Source organism: Pithys albifrons, chromosome 1 (genome assembly GCF_047495875.1).
Source record: "Pithys albifrons albifrons isolate INPA30051 chromosome 1, PitAlb_v1, whole genome shotgun sequence".
Classification (NCBI taxonomy): domain Eukaryota; kingdom Metazoa; phylum Chordata; class Aves; order Passeriformes; family Thamnophilidae; genus Pithys; species Pithys albifrons.
The window spans coordinates 87,015,479-87,041,455 of NC_092458.1; the positions used below are offsets into that span (position 1 = coordinate 87,015,479).

The 25,977-nt window shown below is 45.5% G+C and overlaps 3 protein-coding genes across 3 annotated transcripts; 2 read left to right on the forward strand and 1 right to left on the reverse strand.

The window, feature by feature from the left end:
• Positions 1-23: 23 nt before the first annotated feature.
• On the forward strand, positions 24-2,013 carry RBP5 (retinol binding protein 5). The gene is made up of 4 exons (XM_071558627.1): positions 24-501; positions 752-930; positions 1,404-1,505; positions 1,875-2,013. The coding sequence occupies exons 1-4, from the start codon at positions 171-173 to the stop codon at positions 1,926-1,928; spliced, it is 666 nt and encodes a 221-aa protein (XP_071414728.1). The 5' UTR covers positions 24-170; the 3' UTR covers positions 1,929-2,013.
• Positions 2,014-6,751: 4,738 nt separating this feature from the next.
• C1R (complement C1r) lies at positions 6,752-14,147 on the forward strand. The gene is made up of 11 exons (XM_071558637.1): positions 6,752-6,817; positions 7,546-7,774; positions 8,004-8,196; positions 8,380-8,523; positions 8,671-8,867; positions 9,359-9,506; positions 9,584-9,705; positions 10,275-10,353; positions 10,764-10,904; positions 12,528-12,602; positions 12,834-14,147. Coding segments are annotated over exons 1-11 (2,130 nt in total). The 5' UTR covers positions 6,752-6,815; the 3' UTR covers positions 13,634-14,147.
• Positions 14,148-15,538: 1,391 nt separating this feature from the next.
• On the reverse strand, positions 15,539-24,444 carry C1S (complement C1s). Its single transcript, XM_071558652.1, has 12 exons — positions 24,297-24,444; positions 23,778-23,842; positions 23,147-23,351; positions 21,876-22,053; positions 21,486-21,611; positions 20,658-20,857; positions 20,304-20,457; positions 19,955-20,070; positions 19,645-19,723; positions 19,252-19,389; positions 18,686-18,760; positions 15,539-16,763 (listed from the first exon to the last, which is right to left on the reverse strand). The coding sequence occupies exons 2-12, from the start codon at positions 23,780-23,782 to the stop codon at positions 15,970-15,972; spliced, it is 2,070 nt and encodes a 689-aa protein (XP_071414753.1). The 5' UTR covers positions 23,783-23,842; positions 24,297-24,444; the 3' UTR covers positions 15,539-15,969.
• Between the last annotated feature and the right edge of the window lie 1,533 nt (positions 24,445-25,977).

Below are 25,977 nucleotides of genomic sequence, written 5' to 3' on the forward strand. Positions count from 1 at the left end.
CGACGGGGCGTCCTGGCAAGAGGGAGCGCAGACCAGGCACTGCTCCGAGGAAGGTCGCTGCCACCGGTGTCACGGTGTGAGAAAGGGCCGGTGGGGAAGTGTTCCTTGCCGCTAGTTGGAAGCCCAAAGTTTAATACGAGCAGCCCCCGAGGAGGGCGGAGGATGAGGAGATGACCTGCCGTCCTTACGTCCTGCCCAGCCGAGGCGGAGATGCTCGATCAGGAGCCGTGCTGGCCCTTTCCGCGCCCCCCCGGCGTGGGGACTCTTACTGCGGCGGGGAGCCCAGGGTTCGGGCCGCCCCGCAGAGCTCACCGCACCGCGGGAGAGGGGCCGGCCCGCATAGAGAGCCAGCTCGGTCCCAGCTGCCTGCCTGCCGTGCTCCTTGCGATCTTTCCTCCGCGCCGTCCGCCCCGTCCCTCTGCCCAGAGATGCCTCCAAACCTCACTGGGTATTACCGCTTCGTGTCCCAGGAGAATATGGACAATTACCTGCGGGCTTTAGGTGACGCCACCCTCCCCATCGCGCTCCTTACTCCCTGTTGTGCTCCCTTCTATGTCTAAAAACTCAGAATTTGGGAAGGGGAGGAAAGGATTTGGGAATCCAACTGGTCCTTCTGTCCGAGACCATCACTTTTGCGCTGTGGTGGTGGGGGGTAGAAAGTATCGTGGCTGGTGCTCCCTGGCTAAAAGCGTGGAGGAGCAGTCCTGGAGGGACCCAGATCATTCACACATCTCTCCCTCTCATCCTCCAGATATCAACGTGGTCCTGCGAAAACTGGTTTGCCTACTGAAGCCTGACAAAGAGATCATTCACACGGGAGATCACATGGTCATACGCACCATCACCACCTTGCGGGACTACGTTATGGATTTTGACGTGGGAGTCCAGTTTGAGGAAGACTTGGGACCTGTGGATGGGCGCAAGTGCCAGGTGAGAAACCCGAGCAGTGCAGTTTCACAGGGGACTGGGGGAATGCACGAGAAATTTCAGGGACTTGCTCAGCTTTTGATTCAAGAACCAGATGAGAGCCCAGCCCAGACCTGGCATGCCCCTGCAGGTCCAGGACTAAGTAGTTCTATGGGTAAATTACTCACAGCAAAGGGGGATGATCACCACAGCGGCAGAATACCAGTCCTTTGGGACCCAGAGGATATTGTCCTTTGGAGCAAAGCCCTGAAAAGACAGAATGTCGGCCCACTTGGTGGAACTCTGTTGTTGCACTTGGAAGCCAGAGGGTCATTCAACTCCTGCAGAGAGCATCGGTCCAAACAAGCCACTAAAGAGACACCAGTAAGGGACTCCATTTGAAATTGTGAGAGGAACAACCAGTGTCTTTACTGAAAACTTGTATTGCAGAGATCCAATTGTCTTGGGACCATGTCTTCCCTTCTCCTTTTTTTCAGACAACTGTCTCCTGGGAGGGTGATCAGCTGGTGTGTGAGCAGTTAGGAGAGAAGAGGAACCGAGGCTGGAGACACTGGCTGGAGGGGGACCAGCTGCACCTGGTAAGGAGAGGGATCCAGCACAACTTGCTAAATCCTAATTTCAGTGGGTGGGGGCAACACAGTGCGGGCGCCATGGGCTCTGAGCCAGCCCTGCAGCTTTTCCTTCCAGCTCCTCACAGACTTCATCCCCGGCTCCACAGGGGCAGCCACCACTTCAGACAAACATCCGCCTCCAGGGTTTAAAAGTTAAACTCCCATGTTAAACAGCTCAACAAAGGCAATGTCTTTTCCTTGCCCTGGAGCCAGACCCGCTGGGGGTTTGGGAGGGTCGGCTTTCAGCAGCGGGAGGGCTGGCGGGACTGCAGCTGAGGTAGCTGGGGAGGAAGGGAAGATCTAGCCTAAACTCCTTTTTTACCCCACTTTCCCCAGCGCATGACTGCTGAAGATGAGGTCTGCGTCCAGGTTTTCCAGAAAGTAAAGTGATCACTGCCCCGGAGGGATGCCCGGACGGAACCCTTGCACCCCAGAACTAAAAAGAAAACGAAACAAGACCCGAGCGAGCCGAGCACCCCCTGTAGCAGTGTGTTTTCTTGTGCCTCGCCCCCGGCCAGTAGCGGCGGGGCCGGGCCGGGGGTCACGGCGGGTCCCGGCCGGCGGGGAGCGGGAGGCGGGGAGCGGGATGGGCCGGGCCGGGGAGGGTGATGGGCCGCCGGCTGAACAGAGGCTCCTTTCAGAATAAGAGCGTCGGGGAGGAGCGGTGCCGGGGCTCCGCTGCTACTTCTGCCGCCCCCGCCGCAGCAGAACCCCGCGTTTGCCCCCGGCGCCCCCAGGGATGCGGGGATCGGTGCCCGAGTGGGCAAGGGTGGCTCAGACCCCTTCTTCGGCAGCCACCAGCACCTGCCATCTTCTGGGGATGCCACATTGTTCTCAGGATCCCAGGATCATGGAATCACAGAATGGTTTGGGTTGGAAGGAACTGTAAAGATCACTTAGTTCCAATCCCCCTGCCATGGGCAGGGACAAATTGAGGAAGAATTTCCCTAAGGAAGGGCTTGTCAAGCATTGAAACAGACTGTCCAGTGAGGTGGTGGAGTTACCATTCCTGGAGGCATTTAAGAGACTGGACGTGGCATTAGTGCCTTGATCTAGTTCACAAGGTGGCAATTGGTCAAAGGTTGGACTCAATGATCTTGGAAGTCTTTTTCAACCTAAATGATCCTGTGATTCTGTGACACTTTCCACTTAGACAAGGTTGCTTAAAACCCCTCCAAGCTGACTTTGAACACTTCCAGACATGGGGCAGCCATGGGTAGAAAGCAACACTTCTCCTTCAAAGATTGCCATGTGATGGTGTGAAATCTGAGGGCTGGAGCAACTAGACCCATGTTCACTGCACTCCTGAGAAGGTCCCACGAGTGAGAAAGGCTCAGGTTCTTTTCCTGGTGCAAGAAATCATAGCTCCTCCCTCTAGCCCCAACAATCCCTCTGGCATTCTTGGTAGCATCTCCCCATGACCATCATAGCTCCCCTGGTTCACAGCTATCTGCAATTGGAGACCAAGGGGCAGAAACTAAGGAGGTGAAGTCTCCTGAAAGAGCCGGAACAGTGCCAAAGAGAGATGTCTTTTATTGATGACACCTGATAGGATGGACACGAGCCCACATGCAGTTGTTTCTGAAGAATGCTTGTGGTTACCTCTCAACAAAAGGTTGAAGGGCAGGATATGCAAAAATGTATTGCTACTGACACCATAGAAAACTGAGAGATTGGAAGATTTTGAAAATACAGACCCTCTTCAAGCTGAGAAAATGCGTTTTTTTCCCTTCAGCAGCTCATTTAAAAATAGTGTTTTCTGAAGAGCTTCTTTTCAGGGAACTGCAAAGTTGAGTGCCATGAGAAAAGCATTGCTTCATAACGTGATAACCAGAGGGCTGGGGAGCTGCAGCTGTGCCTCTGGCTCTTCACAGTTGTCTCTAAGGACATACAAGGCAGGAGCACCCTGTCAATATCCACAGGGCAAGAGTGCCACAATCAAACCAGTAAGCAATCACAGCCATGCCATCCAGCATATCATTTATCTGCTCTGTGCAGACCTCCTCAACCCATCATTCCTTCTGTCACAAGGAGCCTCTACCTGACCTTTATTGTATCATGGAGTCACAAAAGGCAGAGCTTTAACTGATAGCTAAAGCTGGTTCAACTGTTGCCCTCTTTGGACTTTTCCATACCACAAAAGGCTCTCTGAGCTGCTTCTGATCCCCAACACCAAGCTCACTTCACCATATCCAGGCTGGTATCTTCCAAACTGGGTGATCAACAAGTAATCCTCTCATTTCAAGTCATGGACCACAAGCTGGAGCCTACATTCTGGTTGGATGGCAGCCAGAGTCTTTCACTGGCCTGCCAACCATCCACTTAATTGTCATGTAAGCCTGTGAGGTCATATGCTAAGTAGATTTCTTCTGACTGGTTGCCAGCCATCATATATCCATGACAGCCTCTCTTCTTCAGGAAGCATCTGGTTGTCACAGAACCATAAATAAGAATCATGCCCACTTGATGTGGTCCACATTAATAATAGTTTTAAGGAATAGTACTCCAACCTTTTCTAGAGCTTCATATAGTAATTACCAGCACTAATGGTTCACTGGTTTTTCTTTCATAATCGTGCTATAGGTGTGATGCTGAAGTCAGGTGGTGACTTTTACACAACAGTACTATATTACTGAGACATGAGCCTGTGGGAAGTGAAGATGCCAGTGCAAGGCAGGGGATGAGGTGTGATACTGGGAGGACACTGTTCATGCCCCATGCTGAGTGGTAATTCTGCAGAACTGTACCTCCTGGGGTGTTACACTTGGCTTTGTTCCTTGGTTTAGAAGACACAGAAACAAACTACCGAAATGCTGCTGCTGCTTACCATCTCATATGAGGGAAGATCCACTCTTGGAGCCCTGAACCTTCTTTTGGTCTAGGTCACCCTCTCCATATCAGCCAGAGCTGCAGGAGTGGCATGATTTGTCTGAGCCATTCAACAGCACAGACCTGATTGTGTGAATCCCAAGCCCAATGGCTAGTGGCAGAGTTTCCCCATAAGGCTCAAACCAAACTTTGAGTAGTCAGCCAAGAGGGTTGAAGGTAGAGTGGCCTGAGAAAGCAGCTCGGTGTTTACAGGTGAGCCTGGGTCCATGGTCCTGGTGTGCTGTAGGGTAGGTAGTGTAGCTGTAGGAGGACACCCAGAGGTATTTCTCTGTCCTCCTTGCTTGAGGTCTGAAAATAAAATATCCAACTCTTCTTCTCAGTGGATGACAGGGTCTAATCAGCATGCCAGAAGATAATCTTATGGCTTCTGAGGCTGCAGAGCAGATTTCTTTCCAATGACCTCCTGCAATATGCTGTGTTCAAAGCAGGAGTCTCGCTTCATGAGAGGATGTTGGCATCTTTGACCATGTTGAAGATCTACAGTTCTACTTTGCTCTGATATTGTCTGGATTTATTGTCCAGACCACTTGTAACTCAACTGAATCAAGCAGGCTGCAAACAGGTACTATTTTTGGCATTCTGTGTTCCTACCTGTATTCTGTGGCCCTACATGAATTCTGCCCTTAATCACAGAAAGGCATAGACATCCTCTTCTCGAGATAAAACCAGTACCATGGTATTTCCTGGCTCCTAACATAAAAATTGCACTGAGCATCTGAAGGGGAATGCCACCAGTGTCAGCACTGGAGCAGGAATAAGGATGTAGCTGTATTGTCCAAATCAGTTTGGTCTACTGGACATGTATTAGAGGTGTGCTGTTCCAGCTAGGAGTATCTCCAGCTAATCACCCCGGCTTCACCAGCTGAAGTACTCTCCTATTATCAGAGATGATGTTGTTGGGGAGGGAGAAGGAAATGAAGATATGGAAGATGTGCCTTGAAAGTGTCACAAGACACTCTCAGTAAGTGCTCAGCTTCCTTACAAATGATCCTCAGGCACCTCTGTCTATCCATGCTTTGTCAGGGAACACTCTTCCCACCAGTGACCTGCACATAACAGATCTCCCAAACAGGAGTTTCCAGTACTTCCTAGCTACTTTCCAGATGTGGTTTCTGAGTAAAAGTTTCCCTTCTTGTGGGACAGTAAGCCAGCAGAACCTGCTCTGGCATGGCAAAGCACAGCAATGAGTCTGCCCAAGTGTGTTCATCATGCAGAGGACATATTTGGACATAGGGCAGTACTGGGATAATGCCCCCTACTTACTCTTAAATCTGATATATGGGGCCATGTGCTGTTATTACAGAGGCACTAATTACATGTTGATGTGATCTTTTTCAGATAATAATTCAAATACATTTGATGAGCAGGTTCACTAGTACACTTCCATAAATATCCCAAAGATGCTTCCTTGATTCTTTTTAGCGCTATTTTAACCTTCATTCAACATGATTTTGTAGCTGTGAATTACTTCCTGTGATTTCAATGCAAGACAGTTGCTAACTTCTCTCAAGCGATCCATAATTCTAAGGAAAAACCACTCATGTTGTTTTATCTCTTACACCCAAAGTCTGAAAGCCAAGAAATTTTAAACTTCATAAAGTCGGGGACACACAACATATGCCTTGAGCACTCTGTTGTTAACACCCTGAAATAGATTTGTAAGTAGCTATATTTTCTCATTTCCCCATTAAATAGAGTGCCTTATCTATCTGTCTCATTTCTCCTAAAAACGCTTGCAAAAGAAACAGCAAGAAGGGTCCTTGAAAAAGGATTTTTTTTCTCATAATCCTTTTAATTCTGTAGACTTTTTCATTTTTCATAATATCTCTTTAACCCAAGTGCCTTAGCATTCCTGCTTTCCTTGAAGAAAATCCCAGTTTCCTCCCTCCACCCCCTGCCCCGAAAAATCTCAGACGTGCTCTCCCGCAGACCAGAGTTGAAAAACCTGGGGGTTTTGACAATTTGATTTCTTTTTTTAGTTTAAATTAATTTGGGAAGACTATAAAATTTCTGGTCTTCCTATACCAGAAAACAGCCCAGAAGCATTGGGAATGACTTCCTAGGAGGATATTTTCGGGGGCACAAACTCGAAGGAGGTGCTGGAATGCAGATAAAACCCTCGGAGGGGTCTGTAGCAATCCTTTTCCTGCCAAGCTGGGGCAGCCCCCGAGACACCCCCTGGCCCCTGTTCTCGGACCGGGACCCGGCAGCAGAGGGCAGCAGGCGCCGCGGACTTGGTCCCGGGCCAGGCTGATCGTAACCCGGCTTTCTATTCCCCGCTCCTGCCTCGCTCCCTCCTCCTCCTTCTCCTCCCCTCGCCCTGCCCGCCCCCCGGCTCCCCCCTCGGAGCTCAGGACGGGCAGGGGCGCGGCGGGCGAGCGCACGGAGATGTGAGTGGGGGCTCTGGGGAGGGGGACGCGCTGGCACTGCCTTGTCGAGGGGGTTAGACCCTTCTAGGGAGGAGAAGAGGTCAAGGGGGCTAAGCTGCTGCTCACTATCCCTCCGTTAAAAACCTTGCTAGCACGTAGAAGGATCCTCGTGGCTGATGTTTGCCTGAGATCTGGGCAGTGAGCTCTTTTTGAGAAGCACAGAGGGACAGAGTGGGGATCTGCAAAGTGAGAAGAAAAAAAAGAGTGAGCGCCAACTTTTGGAGCAGAGAGATCGAGGTATGACAGAGTAGAGGGCTCCCCAGGAGAAACTGGCAGGATTTCCCCTCAGCAAATCTTCAGATCCTCACCAATGATCCTAAGTTGGCAATAACCAGAAATGACCCACTGGCCCAGGGCCAAAGGGAACCAAACTTCTGGTTCTCTGAGACTCATCCCCATGACTTCTGGGAAAATGCAGACCTTGATCACCTATGCTTCTTCACACTGCTTCCTGGGTTTTGAATTTCTCTGGCTGGATGGCAATGCCTCGCTGGAATCTGGATAGTGTTGGTGTATTCACTTCAGCTGTCCTCCTTGTTCCCGAGTGATCCAACCAGCGAGTTGATTCTCCAATGAGGCCTCCTTTGTTTACATTCCATTAGACAATGGTCAAGCCACTTGTGAAGTCTTCCCTGATTTTGAATGACTTCGATTTATGTAATGTCATTGTTTATTTGTCATGTTCACAGGCATATTCCTTGTCTGCCGTGGGCCTTCCTCTTTTTTGGAGTTATCAGTTCCAGTCCAGTCTCAAGAAAGCTTTTTGGGGAGATTAGATCCCCTGGTTATCCCAAGCCATATCCCAACAGTAACATTAGCAGCTGGGATGTCCAGGTCCCAAAAGGCTATGTGGTGAAGCTGACCTTCAAATACTTTGACCTGGAGCCATCTGAGTCCTGCTTCTATGACTATGTTAAGGTACATGCATAGATACCTGGGCCAAGGGGTGGATGGAGATGGGAGTCTAATGGCCACCACATGCAATGGCTCTTTTTTCACCAGGCCTCCTCTGATGGTTCCCACAAAGGAAAGGGAAGGAGTTAAAGATAGAAATGGGTGGAGCAGGTACTGGCAACTCATGATTGGGTAATGCCATGCATGGAGCAGACTCAATCTTACAAGGCTGATTTCTCCTTAACCTTGACAGATTAAAGCAGACAAGAAGGACTTGGGCCGATATTGTGGCCAACTTGGGTCAACCACAGGCAACCACCCAGGAAGAAAGGAGTTTGTATCTAAGGGGAACAGGATGAACCTGGAATTTCACTCTGATTTCTCCAATGAAGACAACGGCACAGTGATTCCCTACAGGGGCTTCCTGGCATACTACAAAGCTGTGGGTGAGTAGAAAATACCCTCAACATACAGCAAGAAAAGCCTGTGCATGGCTCCAACCGATTTTCCTTCTTGCCAGGCAAATAAAGAGAAGCTTTAAGCAAGGATATGGATCTCTAGGTACTTCCAGTATAGAGCAGAAATGTTTAAGTTTCCTTCCCTTGTCCCTGCATTTCCTGTGTCTTCAGATCTGGATGAATGTGACCCTAACAATGCTGCTGAGAATGACGAAAGGCCTCAGTGCCAGCACTTCTGTCACAACTATGTGGGTGGCTACTTCTGTTCTTGCCGCACTGGCTACCAGCTTCAGAGTGACCACCATTCCTGCAAAGGTAAAGAGAAATTCTAAAAGATCAGAGGGTTCCAGAGAAGGAGCCCTTCACCCAGGAAGGGTGGGAGAAGGGACTTAAGGAGCAGATGATGGGGCTGCCGAAGACACGGCCCCACAATGTCACCTCTGTTTTCTTCCTCTTCACCAGTGGAATGCAGCAGTGAGTTGTTCACAGAGGCATCTGGGTACCTGAGCAGCCCTGAGTACCCCCAGTTCTATCCTGAAGACCTCCGGTGTAACTACAGCATCCGTCTGCAAAAGGGCCTGTCTATCACCCTCACATTCTTGGAACCCTTTGAGATTGATGAACACCAGCAAGTCCATTGTCCTTATGATCAGCTCAAGGTAATGGAGATTAGCAAACTCTACTTCCAACCCTGCTGCCAGACCTGGACAGGAATTGTGGGGGTGCCACTATTCAAATAAGAAATATGGGATCAGTACAGGGAGAATATCCCAGCATGAAGGACTGTGTCCCAGTCCCTCCCTCAGTACACTTAATTACCACGGTTCTGAGGTCAGAGCCCATGGGTCACAGGCCCCTGTGAATGGAGGAAAAAAACCCTATCCTTCTTCCAGTTTAATCTCCCTTTGATTTAATCTCAGGAATTGAAGGGGTTGATAATTCATATGGCCATGATAAGGGAGAAGCAGAGCTTGTGGTAGGTCAGTCCATTGTTCTGCTCTGTCAGTTTAGACATCAGCAGATGGGTCAGACAACCAGCCCTATACATTGTCATAGGCACTCTGGTAAACTTGGTCTGGCTTGAAATAGGGATATTGGGGCAGAGAGGATTATGTGTTTCTGTCCCTGTGACACCTGTTTCTCTCATCAGATCCAAGTACGAGGGAGAGAGATTGGTGAATTCTGTGGCAGGGAATCACCTGGCATCATTGAAACCAACAGCAATGAGGTGGATATACTCTTCATAACTGATGAGTCAGGGTTCAGCCATGGATGGAAGATCCACTACACCTCAGAGAGTAAGAGATTTCTCCCCCAGAGGCTACTACAGCCTGTTGACCCTGTTAATCCCAGTTTACCTGTCCCTCTCTCACAGAGATACGGTGCCCACAGCCTGTCCCACGGGACCAGTTTACCATCATCAGAGACCTGCAACCTGTGTATCAATTTCAAGACTATTTTGTTGTCAGCTGCAAGACTGGGTATAACCTGATGGAGGTGAGATGCCTTCTCCACTCCTTTCAGCCATATTCTGGCTTCTCTTTTGTTTGTGTCTTTTACCTTTAATAAGACTTTCTTCAAAGATTTCACTCATGACGACCTCTTGCAATTTCTGTTTCTTCCTTGCTTCTCTTGGCTTTCTTCCAGTGGTTTCTCTTTTCCTGGCTCTCTCCACTATGCAGTTACTGTTTCATGAAGCCCTGGTGGAAGACAAGAGACAAAGATTCCAGGAAACATTGGTAAACAAGGATACCTCTTTGGAAGGATATGAAATCAGACTTGAAGCAGAAGATGTTACCTGCCTTCCTATTGCCAGGACTGGATAGCACCCCAGATTTGGCATGGTTTTATGGTTGCTGGCTCCTGGTATCTTGGCCTCTGTGTAGCCTATGTCAAACACAGGATAGAGGGAAGGCAGCAAAGGGAGAAGACAGCAACTGGAACACACTGCAGAGGGACAAATACTGGACAGCTGTGAAAAGATGGGCAGATAGAATAGTATTTTGATGTGGAGAAGGGAATGAAAGGCTATGTACAACCAACAGTTTTTTTCCTTTCCCATACAGGGCAATCAAAAGCTGCTGTCCTTCACTGCTGTCTGCCAGGCTGATGGGACATGGCATCAATCTATGCCTCGCTGTGAAAGTGAGTAATCCAAGAATGGGGATTGTGTCCCCCACTCAGGCTTTCCACCTCCAGGAACATGGAGAGTTCAGCCTCTCTGACTCAATTTATCCATACCATAGACTCATGGATGTGCTGGCTGGAAGGACCTGTGGAGGTCCACTGAACATTTTTCTGCTTGCAATATTTAAATGTTTTTCTCCCCTTACAAAAATGCATAAAATATTACTCGAAATTTGCTATAATGTTGTAACACCTAAAAGTAAAAGATCCCAGTTTGGGATCTGTTTTGGAACAACCTCTCTCTGCCAACTCTCCTATTTGGTTCTTCATATCATGGCCACAATGTGAGTCAAGCCTAGACCTGCAGGCAGCATGACTTTGTTTGATTCATCTCTTTTTTTTCTTTCCCCTTTTTAACTTTTTTGCAGTTGTGAACTGTGGCAGCCCTAAAATCCTGACCAATGGGGCATTCAGCTATGTTAATGAACTTGCAAACAATGAGTACCAGTCAGCGATCTCATACCGATGCAATGAGCCGTATTATCACATCGTCACCGGAACAGGCGGTGGTGAGTCCTAATCCCACACAGACACTGAAACCTGTGCATGAAAAGGCCTCTCAGGTTTCCAGTTAGAATTGTCTCTTCTCCCCAGTCGTAGGGCTTTTATCCTGTGAAGACTCAACAGTATTTCCTTGATGCTGCACATATCTTCTGAGGCTTGCTGTCTCAGCCTATTCCCACCTTGCTTCATTCCTGGAGACCATTACATCCCTCTTCCATGCTCCCCTCAGCTGTAGTCATGGGGCTCATTCTTTTCTAGCAGATTTCATTATTTTCTAGTGGATTTCATTCTTTCACTGAAATTTGAGGCATGGTGTCCAGGAATCATCAATATTCAAAAAACTCAGCACATCAGTCTAAGTTGCTACAGATGCAAATAAATAAACTCACACTTCACTCCACTGTAACACTGTGTAGATATTTGGAAAACTTTTCATCTGCAGAGATATCTAACAGCTAAATAGCATCTTACAGAAAAATCTATTTTTATGCAGCAGATCAGAAAAATAAGTCATTATTCAAAACTATTCACATGCCTTCTTTTTACACCCAAGATATGACTGGGTGATGCAAGAGCTTTGATTCCAAGAACAGCATAAGGAGTTCATGATTTCCTTGCCTTGGCTGCTCATTTAACCTCCACAAAAAAAAAAAAAAAAAAAAAAAAAAAAAACAACAAAAAAAAGAAGGCAATTTTTAAACAGAATCAGGTTTTCCAATGCAGTTGGCAGCATGCACACACAGCTGTGCAGCATGCTGAAGAGAGGTGATATACTACCAGTGGGGTCAGAAGCAAACAGCTAAGGAGTTCTTTGAGTTGTTACTAATGTTGAATTTGATAATTCTTGCATCCGAGTTTAACTCCTTCATGTAGAGTCAGAGCTCAGTCTCATCAGAAAAAATTCAGGAGCAAGTAAGTATCAGCACCAGCCAAATTCTAATGGGAAGACATTGTGATCTAGTCAGTTTTGAAAGAGAACAGCAAACACTTTCTTAGAAGCATTTACTTAGTGTTAAGACAAATTGTATAAAAATTATTTTTACTCACCAGAACAAACTTTCTAAGTAAAGCAAGAGTGTTGGAGGTAGTGGAGTTTGTGTTGAGAGGTGACATGCAAGTTTAGCCAACCTGCAACAATGGCTCACAAATAGATACTGAGCATGTACAATCCCTGACTCATCTTGTTCCCTTTTCTGGGACAAACCAACTTGTCCTACTCTCTGCAAACTACAGGGACCAGAAACTTGAATCTAAAATCCATATCTTTACTTCTCATTTCCTTAGGGTAAGTTAGGTCAAACAGTGCTCCATATGCATGTGGAGTGTGTGAAGTTAAGGCTTCACTCAGGTGGCCCTTCAAGGTTTTCTTCTACAGAAGCAGTGCCTGAGCTTTACTGGTTCCCTGGAACTGAGGTGCTTAAAGACACACAGACACATTCCGTATTATACCACAGGCAGCTTTTCCCAGGAAAGGTTGCTTTGGCATGGAAGGACTGAGTGCAGCATGTGGGACACATTGGAGAGAGGAACCCCTTGAAAACTATTCTGTTCCATACTATTCTGTTCAGTTCCATTCTATTTTCCTACCCCAACCCTGCAGGCTCATTTCCTTCCCTCTCATCCTACAGACAGATTCACCTGTTCTCCTGAGGGAACCTGGCTGGATCAGGATGGCCAGGCAAGGATTCCTGCCTGCTTGCCAGGTCAGTATGAATTCTGACTTCATCTGGTGTTTACCACCTCATGCTTAGAATCAGTACAAAACCGGGACAACATGCAGGAAGGGGTGTGGTGATAATGGTATTAGTGAGGGATGACAGGAAAGTCTATCCAGGAAGCCAAACTAAGGTGAAATCAAACAGTGGTGGTGTAGGAAAGAGACAGGCAAGCCAGGACAACAGAGAGTGTCATGTTCTCCTTGTATTTCTCCGCAGTGTGTGGGAAGCCGGTCCATCCCGTTATTAAAGTCCAGCGGATCTTGGGTGGCTTGCCAGCAAAGAGAGGCAATTTTCCTTGGCAAGCTCTGACTGGCATCAATGGACGAGGGGGTGGTGCCCTTCTGGGTGATCGCTGGATCCTGACCGCTGCCCACACCATCTTCCCGAAAGGAGCAGTAAGGAATAATGTGAGCCTGGACCAGCTGGCAGAGGAGGCTGATGTTTTCCTCGGCCACACCAATGTGGAAGAGCTCCACAAGATGGGTAACCACCCTGTACGTAGGATCTTTATCCACCCAGATTACAGCCCTAAAGATGAGCACAATTTTAACGGGGACATAGCCCTGCTGGAGCTAAAGCACCCAGTAACCCTGGGCCCTACAGTACTGCCCATCTGTCTCCCAGATACCACCAATACCACGTTCTACGCAGATGGGCACATGGGCTACGTGAGCGGCTTTGGTGTGGATAAAAACATCATCTCAAATGATTTGAAGTATGTGAGCCTACCAGCAGTTGCTCGAGATAAGTGTCAGAGATGGCTGGACACTAAGAGAGACATCCCTATGCTTTTCTCTGAGAACATGTTCTGTGCTGGATTCCCCAAAGGCAAACAGGATACCTGCCAGGGGGATAGTGGGAGTGTCTTCACAGTGTTAGACAGGGAAAGTGGTCGTTGGGTGGCTACTGGTATAGTTTCTTGGGGTATTGGCTGTGCCCAAGGTTATGGCTTCTACACCAAGATCCTCAGCTATTTGGACTGGATCAAAGGGATAGTAGAGGAGGACAGGCTTTAGCTGATGCTGTCCTACTAGCTGAAGGATCACTGGTAGCATATCGATTTCCAGACACAGCAAATCATATCCAAAGCTTTTGATGATGTCCCAAAGGCTTTTCAAACAGGCAAAGCATGTCACCTTCACCATGAGCACTTCTGAAAGCCACCATACTCTTTGATGAATTCTTGATGGTACCATCAAAATTTACCAAAACTGCTGTACCATTGGCAGCTTGTGGGATGCCTTTGTGGATGTTCTAGTTCCTCCAAATCTAATTACTGGATGAAGCCTTAATAATATCAGGAAATCTCATGATGGCAAACATGCTATTGTTTGAAATGCAGACAGTATCATGAGATTATTGCAGTCTACTTTTGTACTCTCTTGTGTGGGAAGGTTGCAGGGCAAAAGACTTCCTTGAAAGATGTGGTGGTTTGTGCTGAGTACAGTGTGCATTTGCCCATTGGCATCAGTGAGATTCTATGAATATTAAAATAATTGCTGGAGAAACCAAGTGTGTTATGATTTTCTGTCTTTTTAATGAGTTTACTATTCGCCACCACTGAAAGCAATTTATGAACTCTATATAGGGATTGCTTTACTTGCCACTGAAATGTTTCCAGTTCCTCAATGGCCTGTGGCAGCTGCTGACCTATCACAAAACTACCATTAGATTACCCAGCCTGAAACCCCAGGTGGCTTCAAGGGAGCAAAAAAAGTTGTCTGTGTTGCCACATTCAAAAAGATAGGGAAGACAACAACCAATCTCATGGAGAAAAGAGGCCAGGAACCTTTACTGATGAGAATCTGAGGATGGATTTTTTATACAATATGAAATAAAGCTTTAACTGCAGGACAGCAGCTCCAAAATTATGCTGACTCAGAGAGAAGGTGACCTCTTGTGTTGTGGGTATTCTCTGGAGTTGTCTTCTTGTCCAGTTTTGCTGCTGCAAAATAACCTACTGTTTTCTTGTGAGTCACTGAGAGAAATGAAGTCTACAAGAGCTTGACAGGGGAACTCTGGGAGTAAGGTCATAGTTGCCTTCTTTCAGTTTTCTGTGAGATCCAGCTCCAAATCTCAGATGTCAGCATCTCTCATTTGCTTTAGAGAAAATATGCACTGGGAAGTGTTCTGCAAAATTGCACAAGTGCTGGAAGTTCATCCATGATTTCCATGGGTCAGAATTCTGATGATTCTTCCCTTCTGTCTGATCAAGAGGGGAGCATGAGAGGCAAGAAGAGCAGGGAAAAACAAGGTGTCTGGTTGTACAGAAGCAACGGATAAACCCTGGTTTGGGAGAGGGAACCTCTTGCTTTGCAGGAGACAGGAAACTTTAGGAAGCTGAGGCATGGACAATAGATGATTTGCCAAAAATCCCTTTAGGAATCTGAAGCCCTCCTAGGAATAGCAATCACAGGTAAATATGTATTTACTCTGTCTCCTCCTCCTGGACCATTCAGACATATTTCTGGTTTTCTTCTCTGCTGTCCTGAACTGGGTACCCTAACACATCAGGTAATCTTTTTCCACAACACTACCTGCCCTAAAGCAAGGGGAGGTAGTGCTGTGAGAGAAAAATCAAGCTTTATTTCTTATCTAACTCAATAAAGTTTGAAAACATAAAGCCTAAGGACAGGTCAATGAAAGGTTTTTGAAGATGTCTGTTCTGTTTAGCTTGATTCAGAATTCTGAAGTCCTCATTGCTAGTAATGGTTGATCAGTGAGATGCAATCATCTCAGAAGAACTTCACAAAGACTCTTAGGCAGAGAGGTGAGGTACCACAAGTTATAGCTTGGTGAAAACTGGCAGCATAGTGGGTCAGAATGTGCCTAGACACATGGTTTAGGGAGCTTCAAGGAGAACTAGGTCTGGACTGAGAAGAAGAAAGGCAATACACACACAATAGCACATTGCACAAAAGGCAGTTTGGACATTCTTTAATGCTTTAGATACTCTGAACGGTACAAGAAATACATAAATCAGGCTCTGAACCTACCCTGGGAACCAGCAGTTATTCTCTCTTGTCTTCATTGAAACCTCCCTGTCAGGTGAGGCATGGCTAGGTCTTCTCCAAGTGGGAAAAAATGGGATAGAAAAAAATGAAAGGAAGCTCTTTATTCAGAATAACATCTTGCTCCTAAGCTATTATGAGTCGAAGGCAGAGAATTTCCCTTCCCCGACATGATGACAGTGGGAGAAACAGATACATATTCCTGACTCTCCACTCTGGATAGACACAATGAGTTACATTGTGTTATATGTTGCCCATTATGCACACATAGTGAACAGGATCACAGCCAGCCCAAACATGTAGGCATCACGCTTAGAAAGAGTGACTGTGCTGAAGAAGAGCTATTTTTGCCAAGCTTCTGAACCCTCATGCTTGCTCATGGTCTCTCTAATCCAGTCCAAATAACGTACTACCTTGGTGTAAAGACCAAAGGTACCACATTTCGGTCCCCAGGAGATGAGCCCTGCGACATAGTACCGTGTGTCATTAAGAGGATCTTGGATAGCATAGGCTCCACCACTGTCCCCATAACAGCTGTCCTTGCCCCCACCAGCACAGATCATATTGTCAGTGAATAAGAAAACAACGGAATCATCAGAGCCCTCTGGTTTCACAGATCGGCACTTGTCCATGTTCACCACGGGAATCTGGGCCTTCCAAAGATCCTTAGGTAGTTTTCCTCTCTCTCTCTGGCCCCACCCAGCAATGTAGCCCAGAGTACCTTCTTGCAGCTCATATTCAGGTGATTTACCAGGAAGACAGAGGGGTGAGATGTTTGGACCCATCTTCACAGGATCCCTCAGCTTCACTAGTGCAATATCATTATCAAAATCAGTCCTGGTTTCTGTGGGTTCCTCCTTCCAATTAGGATGGATGAATGAAGCTTCTGGGATCAGATGTTCGGCATCCCACTCCAGAGATTCTCTACCGACATCTACTACCCCAGCATACATGGTGGGCTTTTCATATCCCTCCAGCACGTGAGCTGCAGTCATTACCCATCTTTCAGAGATGAGGACACCACTTGCTCTTGGGTCATTGAAATACACCTGCCAGGGAAAGTTGCCCCTTTCTGCACGAGTGCCTCCAAAAATCCTTGCTTTGTCTTTGATGGGATTACTAGGCACCCCACAGACTGGAAAGAAAAGAAAAGAAAGAAGAACCAGATGGGAGAATTAGCAGTTACAAACAGCAGGTTCTTTGGTACTGCTAAAAAGCCCATAGTCCCCTATTTCCTGTGTTCTCTAAGTAATTTTTGATTCTGAGTAGCCAGTGTTTACCATGTATGCCATAGAGTTCACAATAAGTATTTATAGAGAAATTAAAGCAAGTTCTATTGAAACTACTATCAATACGCAATTTAAACTGAAAATACTCATTCTCAAATTCTTTATTCTGGAAAGCTGTAGTCACCCCACCAGTGCTAGGTATGTCAAAGCTCACCATTTAATTTCCTTCTAGCTAGCAATTTTCCTTTGCTGAATTATGCCCTTTAGGTGAAGGGATTATCTTTGAAAAAATATTTGCTCAAGTTCTTAGAAGTATGACACTGCTCTTTAATTTTTTTAACTTTTTTTTTTGTGAACTCCAGATAGTCTCAAGTTAAGTGTTAAGGTTTGTCACTGATGTTTTGCCATTTTCCCTCTCCATCTAGTAGTATGCAAAATCTTAAGCAGTCGCAGATCTTATCTATGGGTCTTAAGGGTTCAGAGATGCTTCATGCTTTTTGAGTAAAATGTTCTGTACCATTTTGCAAAATGTGACCACTAAAGGCATAAATAAGGCTGGTCATTCTAACATGGCGAGGAAATTGATTTCTTACCACATTGCCTTGTTTACATTGAATTCTTGCTCATATAGTCAGAACTTAAGGAATTATAGCCAGCAGGTAGCTTCCAATTTGAATGAAGCAGTTTGTTAAAGAATTTCACATAATCAGAAAGATTTATGCTGGAAGGTACCTCTCAATGTCTCTAGTTTAATATCTTCCTTCCTAACTGCACTCCCTGCTGCCCTCCTAATTGCAAAACCAGATTGCTCAGGCCAAGCTGGTCATTAGCCAGCCTCTCTGGACAACAGTTCCAGTGCTCTAGGGGAGCATTTTTCCTTAAATACAATCAGAATGTCCTTTGTTGCAACTTGAGCTTGTCATTGTCTTTTATGACAGTGTCCCACTGAGAAGAGTCTGGCTTAATATTCTTTGCAAACTCGTCTTGGGTGGTAAGTTCTCTGAGCTTTACCTTTCAATTTGCCTTTCGCACTATGCTAAGCTGGCCCCTAAGAGGGTTGAATCATCTTCGTCTAGTCCTTGTCCTTTGCCAGTGAGGATTTGGGGGTTTGAATAGGCATCATGTACGACTAGGCCTAGTCATGCTGCCTCCGCTAAGAAGGTAAGCTGAACAGTGTGCAGTATACATAGGTTTTAAAATTGTCTTTATCAGCTGGAAGTTGAGCCCCAACCATGACTCTCAGCAGTCAGGAGCAGGAGCACTACCCTCCTCAGCATCTCCCAAGTACACAAAGAGAGGATGAGAAGGTCCTTGACAGGGATCTTATTTCAACTTTCAGACTAAATAATTGTAGCTGAATACTGAAGGACACATTAAAACTTAAGGGATTAGGCTATGAGTTCCAGTCAGAGTAGCAAAAGGCCTTTCCCTATAGTGCTGCAGTGTAGCTTGGGAGGGACTGAAGGCAGAAAGGTCCAGCATTGTCAGATACATTTTTGGTGTGTCAGCCTTTTAGCTACCTGCAATGCACACAGAGATCTGAAGCTCTGAACAACTTGAGAATGTGCCCACTTCAAGGTGAGGAAACTGGTGCAGAAATACACATTGGTACTTGAAGAGGTCCTGTTATACCAGATGTCTTATTGTGTTACCCATTTCTGTTTCCAGTTTCTTTCTCCTGCCTTATGGAGTCCACAGGTTTCAGAAATACCCTGTTCAGTGTGACTCAAACATGAAAGGATCAACTGTACTTTCAGGCTCAACAGTTTAAAAATACAGAGATGAAAGAAGCAGTGGTCTTCATAATACTGTGTGGTTTTGGTAGTACCTGGGACGCATTTTGGTAGCTTTGTTCCCATCTCTTCATTAACCCATTCTCCACTGGCTGAGCAGTGATACACCACTTTGAAAATACAAGGAAAAAAAAGTTCCATAAGGATACAATCAAGATGAAAAGAGGGTAAGTAGCATTACTGTATAAGATGTATTAACCTTCTCATTTCCAAAGCAAGCACAGATTGATAAACATAGCTGTTATCTCCCCACCAGGGTGTTTCTATCCCTTTTTTTGGAGAGACTTCATCTAAAACAGTCCTTTAGTTTTCCACCAGAACTCTGTGCTACGTGTGACAACAACCTCCATGGTTCTCTCACAAGGCAAATGACAGAGGACTTGCTAATGCATTTAAGGCCAACAGTCCAAGTACAGAGATTGTTAGACTGTTTTAAACACAAGAGGCAACACAAAACTACTGCCTGCAACCCCCACACCAATAAGAACTTTGTCCCAGTCTTGATCAGATGTGATGTAATCCCAGTCCCATGATGATGTCAGAACCATTTCTGAGGCGTTTGATCAAAGAAATATGATTGTGCAGCAGAGGCAGTGCTTACCATCCCCTTTGTTTTCTAGGGTATAGTAAGGTGCATCACATTGATATCGGACAGCAGCTTTGTACAGAGGCTCATGGAGTTCAGAGACGTATAAGACTTGGGCATTGTCAACAGGAGGGGGATCACCACAGTTCACAGCTGTAGAGAATAAACAAAAATGATCAAATTTATCAAAGGGGTATCTTCTCTCAACAATATAATTATTCTGTATGATGGGGAACCCCTCAGCCTCTCTGATCCCTGCACAGTCACAGATACTCACTTTCTCTGTCCCTTCAGCATGCTCACAACCCAGTCTCCTTCAGCATTCTCCTAATCCAGAGATATAGTGGATCTAGAGCCTAAAGACTCCATTCCTGTCTGCTTCCCACAACACAGAGACGGGTCACTTACGAACACAGCTCAAATGGGAGTTGCTCCATTCACCATTGTCCTGACAGCTGGAGTGAAAACTCGTGATGCTATCCCGTTGCTAGGAAAAAGAACACGTGATCCATCTAAGTCTCTGGACATCAAATAAATCTGACACAGGCAATCCAATGGAGGGTCCTCAAAATACTGCAGTGGCTGGAAGAGGTTTCCAGTTACCACTGTTGTGTTGAAAATTTTGAGTCCCTGAAGGTACTCAGGGCACCTGATGGGAAATGGCCTCAAGATGTTGCTGAGTGGGCCAGAGGGGACATATGGTTTTTTGTGTACTTACCCTCACAATTTCGTAGCCTTTCACACAGGTCACCTTCACATTGTCCTTTAAGATATACCTGTCCTTCTTTGGGTCAAGAACAGAGTTGCGGATGACAGTCGTGGGACAAGTTATAGCTTTGAAGAGATAAGTGGAAATCCATGATTAACTGATTCAAGATTTACTCTCCTTCCAGCTCCCTACTTCTTTCTCCCACTGATCTTTTTCGCTAGTAAATAGGCATCCTCTTTTTGCTCAATACCAGCAGCTGTGAACATGTTTACATGCTGTTGTACCATAAATCTGACCTGGGACAAACCCTCTCCCTAACTCAGCAGCAGACTGAACGCATTCCCAAGTGTTTACTCACGATCCCCATAGTAGCGTATTTTCCAGCCTTTGTGTTGTACAGAATGGTCTGTCTGGAAGATTATGTCAAGAATGTTGTTCCTAGTTTTGATTACAGGAGGACCTGGGAATTTGCTGCCACAATAGGGACCGAAAAGCTGTTTTCCAGAGACAAGCTGGGAAAATAAAAAGAATAGATGAGAAATACCAAATGTATTTAGAGATATTAAAATAAATACTCAATATATACATATTCAAATGTATTCCCTGGAACTACAAAAGGCAACATAGTTGAAAACAAACACTCAGAGAGTCTTCTGAACATGAGGAGATTTATGGGAAATTCAGAGCACCCCGGCTCACCCCCCACACCTACTGTTAAGCTGTCGAGGCAAGTCCCATTTGAGTCGGCTGGTTCCACGTCAAAGTCCTCGCTGCGTATGGTCAGCACCACAAAGTAGCCTGGACTCAGAGCCACTCGGTACTCACACCGTGAGTTCTCTGGGTACTGGTTGGGATAGTTGGGGCTGGCAATCTCTCCTGAGGGCTCAGTGAGGACATTTCCACTGCAGTTCACTAGAATTAAGGAAGGAACACAAGTAGGATTCAGAAAGGAAATGATGGATGTGTGCAAGTGACAAGCTTTCCCTACCTGCAATAACTATGTCACAACATGGCATCTTTCCAAGAAACTGAAGCCAGTGCCACTCTCTATGCAGTTAGCCAGGAACTTTAATCCCTTTTTACTCTCCACCTAGACTCCCTTTCCTCATGCTCAAGTCCTTATAATAGACTCCTTTCAACATGCACTGTTTGTGACCTTGCAACCTTTTGATTAAAGCCAAGCAGGCCCTTTACCATTTTTGTGTCTTTATGGAACTGCCCTGTTTTGTCAGAGGTTTAAAGATTCACAGATAGCAGTATGCTAAGATTCTGCATCACAGTCTTTGTAGAATGTCATTTAGTATTTTTTTAATTCTCTTGACACAAAAATAAAATTAAGAATGTTAAGAATATGTTAATAGAAATTCCAAAAATCACAGTCTACTGCAGTTCAGGTTTGCACTGCAATGTTTTCTCTTTTTCCAAAACACAACTGTGACAAATGGCTGAGAAGGTTGATAGAGAAGGTCTTCCAAGTACAATAGCTCACTTGGCCTAAATTAACTCTTGCTGTTTATCACAGCTCATATGGATGTCTTACCTCCACAAGTTTTGTTATCCTCATAGAGGAAATAATCTGGTGGACAGGTACAGAAGTAACCTCCAATATAATTATTACAGTAATGACTGCAAGGTTCCTCCACAAAGTCTGCGCACTCATCCAGGTCTGCAAATGTGAAAAGATGAATCAACCAAAATTAGGAGAGGGGCCTGAGGGCAAGAGAAAGATAGGAAAGTGAAGCAAACAAGAGAACAACAAGGAAAAGGTATCTCTAAGATAGTATTTATACTGGCCATATTAGAATACAGTCATGTCTGCTGGCACCTCTTTTAAATAAGGCATTCTTGTAAGGAAAACCCTTCTGTCATCCTTTCTTCCTGCTCCAGCCTGCACACTACAAAGAGTCAGAGGAGACTGTTTTAATCTTACCCACTGCAACATAGTAGGCTGCAAAACCAGTAAAACGCTCCTCATTGGAAAAGTCTGATTGGAAGCTCATAGTGAGGGTGTTGTAAGGGACATGAAATTCCTCCACTATCGAGGAGCCTGGGGCATGAGGTTTCTTCTGCCCACAAAGCACGCCTTCAATGTGGTCACCCGATGTGATCTGCAGAAGAATTCAGAGACCTCTTACATGTGTAATTACCAACACTTAAGTCTTTCAGCTTATAGGTGCTAAGGTGCAGCTGAATGGAGTCCCTAGACAACCAAATTCCTGATATTCTTAAGACACTTGAGAACTGTTCCCTCCTACTCCTACTCCTACTCCCTCCCACCTGTGAAATACCTGTCTTTAGTTTCTCAGATACAAATTAATCCAGACAGTTCTCTTTTAACATCCTTTCCCCAGGTCCACTTGTACAAAAAAATCAACACCATGATTCAGAATGACAAAACCAATCCCTGACAGTCCACAGAGCAGCCCAACAGGTTCATCAGTTTGTTGCTAAAGGACCCATGTTATTACAGAGCACATCTATCCTCCTGTCCCACGTTGATCCTCCTCAAAGGTTTCCTTCTGGTGATGCACCTGATCTTATTGCCCATTTTCACACAGAGATATGGCCAGATAAGATGGTCTTGTTTCTGTCTGTGTGGAAATGCTGCACCTTTAGTGCCTTGTAGGACAACGTGGAGCAGAACTAGTTTTGGGAAGTCTGTGGTGCATAGGTCACAGAAAATGGTGGTGCAAGGGACCACAGCACTTTATCTGACTGCGTACTATAAATACACAGATGGATTGGTTTTAACCTCCATCCTTTCCAACCAATTTCTGATTGCATTTAATCATCTATGTCCACTTAGGGACTAATTCTGAATAATTTCAGGCACAGAAAACCATTGCCCTAGGAAAATGGTCCCTTTACATCTACAGTTCCCTGGCTAAGAATATGCCTTGCAATTACGAAGTGTCAGAGATGTGTAAGAAGGCTTTTCCTATGAATATAGGAGAAACATAGGGAGGGGGACATAGAAGGGACAATCAGGGGGTGGACAACACTCACATGGTTATGAGGTGAACTCAGATCCATTCAGTGACTGCTAGTGGTGATACACTCACTCATTTGGACTTCTTGGAGCTCTAAGTACGAAGGATGTGCCTACCTCCTCTTCCAACCCTGAGTTTTGTACACAGCTTTGCTGGTTTGTGCTCTAACCTGCCTTCATGTCTTTTTCTCACTCAAGAACAGTGACAGTACCTTCACAAAGTCGTATTCACAGTTCTGCGATGGTTCAAGATCCAGATGTGTGAAATAGAGGTGAATACCATATCCTGAAGGGACCTGGATTTCCCAAGATTCCTTCACATCATTGGGATACACCTGAGGATAATTGGGTGACAAGATCTCTCCATACATGGAGGCCGCCTCAGCCCAGACAGGGAGACAAAAGAAGATAAGGTACCTGAGAAAAGAGGAAAGAAGGTAACATTGAAGGAGTCTTCTCTGTCCACATACGTGCACAATCCCCAGTGAAAAAGCTAGTCTTTGGCTGTACACAGCATGCAGCAGAGCTTCTGGCTCTGCAGTATTAATGACCAATGCTGTGCCTGTGTGGGGATTGTCTTTCTCCTGTAACTTTTCACACTGGAGTACAAACTCAGTTGTGCTCTCTGGTTCTCTCAAGCTCTGTAAGAGCTGGTAAAGCTCCAGGAGCTGAACACAAGGGTCTTAAGTCCTATTCCTTCTTTCATTATCCTGTTCTGGAAGCTACTTGGGTTTTAGATACATTCAGATTTTACAATCAGTACATCACTACAGGAAAAACATCTAATTTATAAAATGCAATTATTAATAAACCTGAGTTCCCCTTGGAGATTTAATAACTCACCACATCTGGAAAAAGCAGTTCTTCCTTTCTGCAAACTTTCATGAATTGGACTTTGGAGTTACGATCTGGGACAAAAAACAGCATGATTGATTAATGTTGCCTGTGTTTCTGCGTGTCTGCTAAGTAGGTCAAAGACCCTAAAACCGCAGCTTGTGGAGACCAGGTCAATGTTTTGCTTCAAAAGCAAGTTTATATCTCTGTCTCTTCCTGCACGTAGCAACCCCAAGCATCAAGAAGGGATGCTAAGCTCTCTCCATACTGACAAAATGGAGATCCCTATCTTGGTACTCACGCTCTTTCTTTGTGACCATCAGTGTATCCAGACATCATGCTGGTGCACAGCAAATTAAGACAGAAACACTTCCCCTCTTCAAGGTACCAAATTCATTCTTCTCAGCACCTCAAAAATCATGCTAAGACCCAGGAGCTGAGGAGCAGCTTATGCTGACTCTTACAGCTGTCAGACAGCGATGCTTGGGAATATTTTCCTTTCTCATTTCCAATGTTTGTAATATTTACCTTCTCTCCCTACTGCGTGTCTGGTTTTCTTCTCTCTTCCCTTCTCTTTTCTCTCTTTCGGTTTTTCTTCCTGTGCACACCCTTGTCCAAATGCACCCAAAGCGGTGTCTGGGGAAGAAAGCTCTATTTGCAGCATCGCAGCACCCTCTATCTGTGGGATGCCGCTTCCCAGCCTGCCCGCTCGGGTGAGATGCTGGCCTTGACAGCTCTCGGCAGGAAGTCGGATTCCCAGAAAGAGTTGCACAATCCTGTTGGCTCAGGCTGCCCGGGAGAGCGCACAGGTCTAGTCTCTGTTTTCGGGAAATCAGATGATTTTTGGGAAAAGGGAGGAGTATACACTTTTAGGCTGCCTTCCCTCTCCTCCTCTTTCCCCTCCCTTTTAAAAGTGGGAACAACATCCAAAGGATGTAGAAAAAGGAGTCCAGTGCTTCTGCATAGAAAAACCTGTTTGATGATCCTGTCCAGAGACCACCTTGCTGAAGTTCACTCTTACTGTAACCTTATGGCCACAGGGCTGCTGCCACTGCTCCTCATCTGCTTCTTCAGAGACCCTTTTTAAGAGGGAAAAAAGGGAAAAATGTTAGCTTATTCATTTTGTGTCTCTCTGAGGCTACCAGCAGGAGTAGGAATGCATGGTTTTGATGGGTTTCGTATGGGACATTCATGTGAGGGGGGGCTTAGGACTAGGAACTCATAACTATCTCTTTATTTGCCAAGTGAACTTCATGTAAGAGCTTGTTCATCATGTTCACATTCATCAGACTTAGCCCCAGAGCAAGTTAGATCTTAGTCCCTTACAGACAGGACACCTTAATTCAGTCAGTGCCCTCAAGCCAAGACCAAAGTACAAGCTAAAATCACTAAGACTCTAGAAATACTCTCCTCCTCACAAACCAGTTGCACTAGGATTGGACTATAAATGAAAATGTAAAACTCCATTACAGCCTCTAGCCTTTACAATCAGCACAGCGTGTTACAGAGCTTGTTTTAGCCAGGAAAGAAGTGCTTCAAGTTTCAACAGGCCATAGGCAAAGTGCAGTAGCAAACCCCAGCTGAAAGAGTTTTTTTATATTGTCAAGGGAGAGAAACAACTACAGATGAATCATAACTGATTTCATTGTAGTCAGGATATAAAGGCTTTGCTTTAAGAACACACATAGTCTGTTTGCAACGTCAAGTTGAGAATGGAGAGAGAAAGAAAACACAGTGTCATCTCACTTCTGATGTCTCTGGGGAGCCCAGTTTGATGTTTCTAACAGGAATTTTGAGAACCAGGAAAACAGTGATGAAAGATACACAACAAATCATGGGGAGATGTTTTGTCCTCTGAGCTGGACAAAGTAAAAATCCTGCCAGTGACTCTTAAAGCTGCAATCATATTTTAAAATGGGCATGACAGAAATAAAATTACTGTGGACTGATATATTATGCATGTAATTTCATCACAAGGGAATTGTATATTTTCATATAAACCTGACTCAGCTTGTCTGTAGCAGTGGTAGATTGATATGTGTGTGAATAATAATTCTTTAGAAGACATATACCTATTAATTAAGAAAAAATTGCTGAAAAAAAAGTAGCTGCATTTTATCTGGTCACATATGTGCATAATGCTATTTATGCAGAAGACTGGTAATATTTATGTATATATTTACACTGAATACATATGTAGCATTTGATT